Source organism: Littorina saxatilis, linkage group LG5 (assembly GCF_037325665.1).
Source record: "Littorina saxatilis isolate snail1 linkage group LG5, US_GU_Lsax_2.0, whole genome shotgun sequence".
Classification (NCBI taxonomy): Eukaryota; Metazoa; Mollusca; class Gastropoda; order Littorinimorpha; family Littorinidae; genus Littorina; species Littorina saxatilis.
In genome coordinates, this window is record NC_090249.1 from 38,431,913 (window position 1) to 38,440,731 (window position 8,819).

General features: G+C 41.3%; 1 protein-coding gene across 1 annotated transcript in view; it reads left to right on the forward strand.

The window, feature by feature from the left end:
* Nucleotides 1-8,819, forward strand: part of LOC138967753 (epidermal growth factor receptor substrate 15-like) — a 74,330-nt gene that overhangs the window by 47,187 nt on the left and 18,324 nt on the right. The window contains exons 5-6 of the mRNA XM_070340410.1: nucleotides 7,434-7,583; nucleotides 8,595-8,679. Of these exons, the coding sequence (XP_070196511.1) occupies nucleotides 7,434-7,583; nucleotides 8,595-8,679 (235 nt within the window). The remainder of the gene's footprint in view (nucleotides 1-7,433; nucleotides 7,584-8,594; nucleotides 8,680-8,819) is intronic.

Genomic DNA, 8,819 nt, shown 5'->3' on the forward strand with positions numbered 1-8,819 from the left:
ATGGTATCAAAGGAATACAAAGCTTGGCAAGTAATTTAAGATATGTATATGAAAATCCAACTATCAATAGCAAAGGTAATCAACATTTAAAAACCAATAGGAAAGACGTTATTTTTGAATTCAACAACATGTGTTTCCAGTCTAAAAATTCAGTAATCTGTCTTTGATACACCAACAGTTAACAAACCACACCCAAAACATTGTAGAAACATCCAAATCAGCTTACGCTGATCATCAAGGTTCAACAATCATATATAAGATACCGACACTGAAGCTGGCTACAGAAAAAACCCAGCCTACTTTATATTTATTCTACAACAGGAAGGACGACAGAAAACAACTACCAACAGTAAAGGGTTCCGGTCCTTTTAAAAACTAAATCCCTTTTTTGTTCCGTGGTGTGTTCAGCGATTTCACGGCCTTGGAGGTTATGATCGAACGCTTGTCACGCTCGGCGAGTGAAATCAGATCAAGAGTTTATTCCCTTTGTTGTGGGACATAAAAGGCAAAACAGTTCGCGACAATGCAATTGTATGAGGCGTGATTTATTTGCATATGGGATCGTAAGGTGCAGAGCAGTATGTATCCCCGGAGTAGAAAACCGGATGTAGTCGCTTTGGCATATTTTTATATATGACAGATAACATGTTTGTGAGTATGATGTGTGTTTTGCCTCTTCAGGAATGCTTGTGGACGTGTGAGTGTGTGTGTGTGAGTGTGTGTTATCTTCCCTACACCCCTCTCCCGATCCTATTTCTTTTTCTTCACTCTCCTTTCTTTTCCGTCCTCTCCCCGTCAATGTGACTACCTAAGCTTTATTTAAATGGGTGGTTTCGGCAAACTTTAACATGTATTACACAAAGTATACGTAAGAAAAAAATGAAGCACAAAAAATAGAACAACTGAAACGTGCTGTGAGGAACAGTTAATGATACAATGACAACCACATGGAACGACTGGTTGAAAAGCAAAGACACATTTTTACTGACGAGGAAAATCTCAAAAAGCATGCATACATAGCCCCCCCCCCCCCCCCCCCCCCGCTCCCCCCCCCCCCCCACCAAAAAAAAGGGAAAACAAAAAGAAAAGTGTATGTAAAGCAATGAGTATTCATGTTCATAGGAGCTTGTGTCAAAGCGCCGGTCGATCGAAGTAACCTTATCTTTTATCCTTACTGTAGTATTACTACTATGATTTACTTCAAAGAATAATTATTACAAATGGAATGCCGCACTACAGACTTGCTCCGTTTCAAGCTTTCTACATCGTTTTATCCACCACATTCCCGAAGTATGAGGCTCAGACACAAACAAGAATGATTAAGCTTTTATTGTGTGGACAAAAAGCGGAAAACATCAAAGTGCATGTGGCTTACTTTCGATCTGTGGTCTACCATCGGTCAGAACTTGATATTGTTTTGACACAACGTCCTTTGTTGGCAAACTTCTTGAAGTTGGTGACTGGTGGTTTCGAGTTTGTTGTTTGAAGTGAAAGCTTAATTTATTTATGGCTATCTAAGCCTCATACGTTCGGGAATGAAGTGCAAAAAACGAAAGCTTGAAACGGAGTGAGTCTGTAGTGCGAGCTTCCATTGATTAGATTCCTCGTAGTAGGCTTAATCATAGTAGTATTACTACAGTAATGATAAAGGATTAAGATCGACTGGTACAAGGTCCTGTGTTCATGTGTGAATTTTATGTGCGTTCCCGCGTAGACATAAAGAGCAGGGAGTCGTGATACCAAATTTCCGGCCGCGCATGCGTGGTCACATGCAAGGGTAAAACGTTTTACCCCTTAGCTACTAAAACTGTGCATACATCTGCGTGTGGTGGTTCATTTGATGGCAAAGACAATTCACGCTCGTTTGTTTCGTGCGCACGTGCGCGCGCACAAACACACACACACACACACACACACACACACACGCACGTACGTACACACGCAAGCACACACACTCACAAACACGCCGCACACAAACACACCACCATGCATTCACGGTGAGACAGTGAGAGAGAGAGCGGGTGGGAGAGAGAGAGTCAGTCTTAGTGGGAAAGAGAGAGAGAGAGAGGGGAAGAGAGAGAGAGAGAGAGAGAGAGAAAGAGACAGAGACAGAGAGAGAGAGAGAGGGAGGGTGAGGGAGAGAGAAGTAGGATGAGAGACTGAAGCAAACGCATAGACACTGACACACAAGTAAGCTCACGAACGTTCATGGAAGAACAGTCAACACTGGGCGAGAAATCTAAATCTGAGTCATCAAAAAGCAACAGCAGTAGTCTGACAGGAAAGGACAGAACTGACAGAGCTAGAGGTCTGTGACAAAACATTTTTGTGAGACTCTTGATGTCAGAGAAACGCTAATGTCTGCGGACAGTGACTTCCTTCTTGTGCGAACAGTGCTGTTTGCACTCAACCTCAGATGTGAACATGCTTTTCACATGGAGTAAGACCATCCCTCCTCTAAGACACATTCAAACACTTTACAGCATGGGTTGTGTCTTTCTTTCTTTATTTGGTGTTTAACGTCGTTTTCAACCACGAAGGTTATATCGCGACGGGGAAAGGGGGGGGGGGGGGGAGAGATGGGATAGAGCCACTTGGCAATTGTTTCTTGTTCACAAAAGCACTAATCAAAAATTTGCTCCAGGGGCTTGCAACGTAGTACAATGTATTACCTTACTGGGAGAATGCAAGTTTCCAGTACAAAGGACTTAACATTTCTTACATACTGTTTGACTAAAATCTTTACAAAAATTGACTATATTCTATACAAGAAACACTTAACAAGGGTAAAAAGAGAAACAGAATCCGTTAGTCGCCTCTTACGACATGCTGGGGAGCATCGGGTAAATTCTTCCCCCTAACCCGCGGGGGGTTTCAGCCTGGGTGATTTCGGTGCAAAGTTGCTTACTTTGTATTCATTTTTTTTTTTTTTTTTTTTTTAATTAAGCGACCTGAAAATAAAATTAAAAAAATGTTCACATTTTAAACTGTACAGAAGTCGTCAGACTTTTCCGTTTTATCATTTTGTCTAGGTGGAGGTATGGTCTTACTCCACGTAAAAGCCCAAGAAGATCTAAGATAGGGAGCAGAACTGAGTTCAAGTGAAGGAGTGTACCTTTAAATACATTTCAATAGTTCAAGTGAAGGAGTGTACCTTTAAATACATTTCAGTAGTTCAAGTGAAGGAGTGTACCTTTAAATACATTTCAATAGTTCAAGTGAAGGAGTGTACCTTTAAATACATTTCAATAGTTCAAGTGAAGGAGTGTACCTTTAAATACATTTCAATAGTTCAAGTGAAGGAGTGTACCTTTAAATACATTTCAATAGTTCAAGTGAAGGAGTGTACCTTTAAATACATTTCAATAGTTCAAGTGAAGGAGTGTACCTTTAAATACATTTCAGTAGTTCAAGTGAAGGAGTGTACCTTTAAATACATTTCAATAGTTCAAGATGTCAGACAAATGTGCTGATTTTTCGTCAGTTCGTGGACGAGGAGGTTGATTACCCTACTGTCACGCCTGAATTCACCCAGATAAAACACATTTCATGGTTCATAATTATACTCGGCTTTTCATCCCTGAAATATAAAGAAAGAGTACGAAAAGACTGACAGTAAATCATCACAGCGAAATTATAGGTCATTAAGCCTACACGCTAATTATGACCCAAAATGTCATAAAAGACTGTTGCTTCCTTTTTACCCGGTTGAACGAGCTGCACTTTAATGGACTAGAGTCAAACTTTCTTTGTGCCACTCTTAAAGGCACAGTCCTCATAGTGTAAACGATTCGGCTGACCATCTCAGATCTGGCAATGCTTTTACATGAAACAAAGCCATCCCTCCACTTGGACACGTGAACAAAACAACCCAGCCTGGATGCTTTTTCTGTAGAGTGGCACTTTTCTTATCAATCAATTTCTCAAAAGCCACAACTGCCAATCTGCGAAATTCATTCAAAGAGTTCAATATTCTACTTCGTAAGCAGTCGGGATGTGGATGTTTGGTATGTCTCCAAGTGGAAGGATGCTCGTATCCCGTGTATACTGGGACTGGGTGGCCGAGTGGTAACGCACTTGCGCTCGGAAGCGAGAGGTTGCGAGTTCGACCCTGGGTCAGGGCGTTAGCAATTTTCTCCCCCCTTTCCTAACCTAGGTGGTGGGTTCAAGTGCTAGTCTTTCGGATGAGACGAAAAACCGAGGTCCCTTCGTGTGCACTACATTGGGGTGTGCACGTTAAAGATCCCACGATTGACAAAAGGGTCTTTCCTGGCAAAATTGTATAGGCATAGATAAAAAAAATGTCCACCAAAATATCCGTGTGACTTGGAATAATAGGCCGTGAAAAGTAGGATATGCGCGGAAATGGCTGCGATCTGCTGGTCGATGTGAATGCGTGATGTATTGTGTAAAAAATTCCATCTCACACGGCATAAATAGATCCCTGCGCCTTGAGTCCGAGTCTGGAGATACGCACGCGATATAAGACTTCATAATCATAAACGAAAAGCCTGGGCAGAGTTGTGGTTGTTCACATGATCTCTTACGCTGTAGGGAAACCATGTGCCTTTCAATGGACTATATCCAACCACTAACTTGTCAAACTGTCCACCATTTTCCAAAACCACGAGCGTGTGTTCCCATTGACTGGGGTCTTTTTTGCCTACAAATTCCACCGAGTGCCTTTGTGAAGCCCTGCTCTGAATTTCTGACCGTTTTTAAATTGACTGTTATTAGTTCCTACCTGTTTATGTATACGGCAGGCAAGACTTCTTTTGTGAAACATCCCATTACTCGACGAACGGTAAATCAGTGATTTGCATTCTGGTCTGGCAGCATTTGTTGCCCCTGTATTCCAACAAGCGCGCGACGTATGTTATTGCTTGATTCTCCGCGCACTATTTTATTTCTTGTGTAGCTCATTTTGCCCAAACATTAGACAGTAAAATGTGGTTATGTGTTCGAACAGTATTCTGACGTTTTTTGTTACTTTGCGAAGGACACTTTATGAGGAATAAGAGTATTAATTCTCTGTGACATTTGAAGTATTGTGTAGGTTCTACCTTGAAGTATACATTGGGCAAACCTCACTTTTCTGGCACAAAGATGTTATTTACTTCCCTTTTTGAGCCCCAGAAACGTCAGTTATCATTCACATGTGGGCGGGGATGTAGCTCAGTCGGTAGCGCGCTGGATTTGTATCCAGTTGGCCGCTGTCAGCGTGAGTTCGTCCCCACGTTCGGCGAGAGATCTATTTCTCAGAGTCAACTTTGTGTGCAGACTCTCCTCGGTGTCCGAACACCCCCGTGTGTACACGTAAGCACAAGACCAAGTGCGCACGAAAAAGATCCTGTAATCCATGTCAGAGTTCGGTGGGTTATAGAAACACGAAAATACACAGCATGCTTCCTCCGAAAGCGGCGTATGGCTGCCTAAACGGCAGGGTAAAAACGGTCATACACGTAAAAGCCGTGGGAGTTTCAGCCAATGAACGAACAAACAAACAAACATTCACATCAGAAACGTAACTAAAGGTTACATGTTACGTCACAAAATATGTAAATGAGGCTGTGTTTGCAGACTTCTTGAACAGAAACGTATCTTGCAGTTCTGATTAGAGAGAGAGAGAGAGAGAGAGAGAGAGAGAGAGAGAGAGAGAGAGAGAGAGAGAGAGAGAGAGAGAGAGAGACTCAGACTCAGACTCAGACTCAGACTCAGAACTTTATTACAAAAGGATAAAGGTTTTAGGCAAAGCCTATTCTTCCAACCTGTCTAAATGTTTAACAAAATAACAATCGAACAAGACATTTCATTCACGAATGATGTGTGAACGTGACTGTCTCTTAAACATTTTCACTGAAGTTGCATTTCTTATCTGTTGGGGGAAGGAGTTCCAGAGAAAAGCTCCCGAGAAGGCTAAGCTCGATTTGTAGAGGTCTATGCGAGGTATAGGAGTGATGATTTTTTGGGACCCATATCTTGTTGTGGCATGTTTGAAATGTGATTGCAAATATTTAGGACAGTCGTCATTTAGAATTTTATACATGAACACAGCCTTGTTTAACGTCAACTGATGTTTCAAGGGGAGGAAATTCAAGAGCTTTAGTTTATCATCTGTGGACCTATTCAAATCATGCAGAATAAGTTTTGCAGCTCGGCGATGCAGGGAATTGAGTCTTTTTAAATGAACATCACTGCAGTTATCCCAAAGTGTCGATGCGAAGTTTATATGAGGCATTATGTGGGCGTAATAGAACATTTTGAGTGCTGAGAGAGAGAGAGAGAGAGAGAGAGAGAGAGAGAGAGAGAGAGAGAGAGAGAGAGAGAGAGAGAGAGAGAGAGAGAGAGAGAGAGAGAGAGTTGAATTGAATTGAATTGAATTGAACTTTATTTAACAAGGATTAAGATTTAAGGCTACGCCTTTTCTTACAATCTGTCCTTGGGCGCGCATAGACACACAATTATATAATTAAAAAATTAAAAATTAAAAAGTTATAAAGTTAACCAACAAAAGGAGATCGGAAAACTTCAGCACGTGATAATAAAGATGATGATGATGATGACGATGATGATGATGATGATGATGATGAAGATGAGGCATGAAGAGCATACATATGTGGTTATTCATAAAATCAAATGCATACTATGCAGGTAATTATAAATACAAGCTGGTAGCAATCGAACATGTAGCAATAGTACAACAAAAATATGTTCAGAACATACAAAGCACAGCATATCTTTGACGTAATACTAAGTGTGGTAAATCAAAAGGCGTTAAACTACTCTGACATTAAGTGGTTTTTAACACATTTTTTAAAACTTTTTAATCACTTTAAGTGCTTAAAGGATGATGGAAGCGAATTCCAAACTGAAGAGAGAGAGAGAGAGAGAGAGAGAGAGAGAGAGAGAGAGAGAGAGAGAGAGAGAGAGAGACGCCTCCTGGCCCTCCACCCCCCCCCCCACACACACACACTTACACACACAAACACACCACGCACGCACGCACACACTCACACACACACACACACCAAAACACACCAAAACACACACACACCATGTTTCCCTCCCTTTATTCTCCTGTCCCAATCTGTCTATGCAACTTCTCATACTGATTATGAATGGATTATACACGTGTGATAGGCGTACTCTTTGTCAGGTCCTATCTTGGGATTGCAGTCACTCTAAGTGTGGTTAAACATGGCAAACGAGGGCACGGTAGTATAAACAGAAAGTACGAATTGGTCCAGTGGTACCAGCGATAAAGGGACCCCTTCGGACCAGCAAGAAATGATACGACATTACAACCGGATATCTTGTGGTCAAAATAATTGACAGACGGACTACAGAAGATGTCCTTTATTGGGAGGTGTCCTCTCCCAACCAGATTGTTCTATCTTTCATACACTCAGCCCAGTCTTCACTGTTTGTTTCAGGGGACAGCTGTCGTCAGGTGTTCCAGGCGTCAGGTCTGACGTCAGAGATGCTGACGCACGTGTGGAACCTGGCTGACGTCACACGGGACGGTCTGCTTGACGTGGATGAGTTCTGTGTGGCCTGTCATCTGCTTCGCTTTATTAAAGCCGGTAAGTTGATTAAATTTACTTATTTACTCCAAGATGTGCACCTCAGCTTTAGTTTTTATTTTATTTTATTCAATCCTTCTTTTAGTCGATTTTAAAAACTAGCATTCTCTCGCACACTACTCAGATCTACTCAAAGTGCAAATGTGAAGCTCCTCTTACTGATCACAGGTACTTAGCCATTTAACTTGATAAGTTTAGCCGTTGTCATGTGTACACACGAACAGAAGTAATACATCAAAAGTGTCACAGCCAGCATGCTTCTTTCAGAACATTCTGGAACACAAGGGAGGTAACTCTTCCTTTCCTAAATGAACATTATGTTAATTCTGCAGTCCTTTATTGTTCTGATTTACTCAAGAAGGAGATGGGCGATCAAGGCTTCAGAATTTTTTGAGACGAAGGAAAAAACTTACTGATACCGACGAACCACATAAGCAGGAAATTCGATTTATGTCTACTTCAAAACTCTATAATGGCCTGGCCTTTTTTCCTGAACCGGTGCTTTACACGTGACTTGGAGATTTCTCAAAGTTGATGAAATCTATTGATAGGGAAAACAACTCTTAACTATTTCGTGTTCAAGAAAGGGCGGTACTGACGTAAATCGTTACTTGATTTGTTAGTGTGCTCTCCTAACCCGGTGAAGTGTCTTGTAATTGAAAAGTAAGCAACGTCGCCCTCTTTAATTGCACTGCGAAATACGTTTGTTTGCGTAGTGTCCTTCAATCGAATTAAAGATTTAATGTTTTATTACGTGTGTTAGAAAAATGATTACACCAGCTCTTCTCCAAACAAATCGTGGATTACAAGTTGTAAAAAAAAAAAATTAACAGCGTATAAACAATCATGCCCAAAATAGGTCCAAGCTACCTCAGAGGATGTTAAACCCCCAAAGTCAGTCAGTCAACAAAAAAATTACCTTTGGAAGGCGCCACGCGCTCGTATATACTTTCAGTCAACATTTTCAGTTTAAAGAATAATGCAAGCTCGCTTTTTCTGTTTATATTTCAGGTAACAGTATAGCAGGGCCTGTGGACGTATTCACACTTCTACCAGACAAGGTTGCCAACAAATCTTTACAAGCTCGAAAGCGAAGGTAATATATTTTTGTCAGAAAAATTCCGTGTAGACTTTCGTCCTGCGTAAGAGGTTGCAGCTTGAACGTGTATTTCGTGTGTTTGTTAAAGGTACATGCTTTTTCTTGGACCTTTTGATTATTCTGATCTTTGCAGGCGT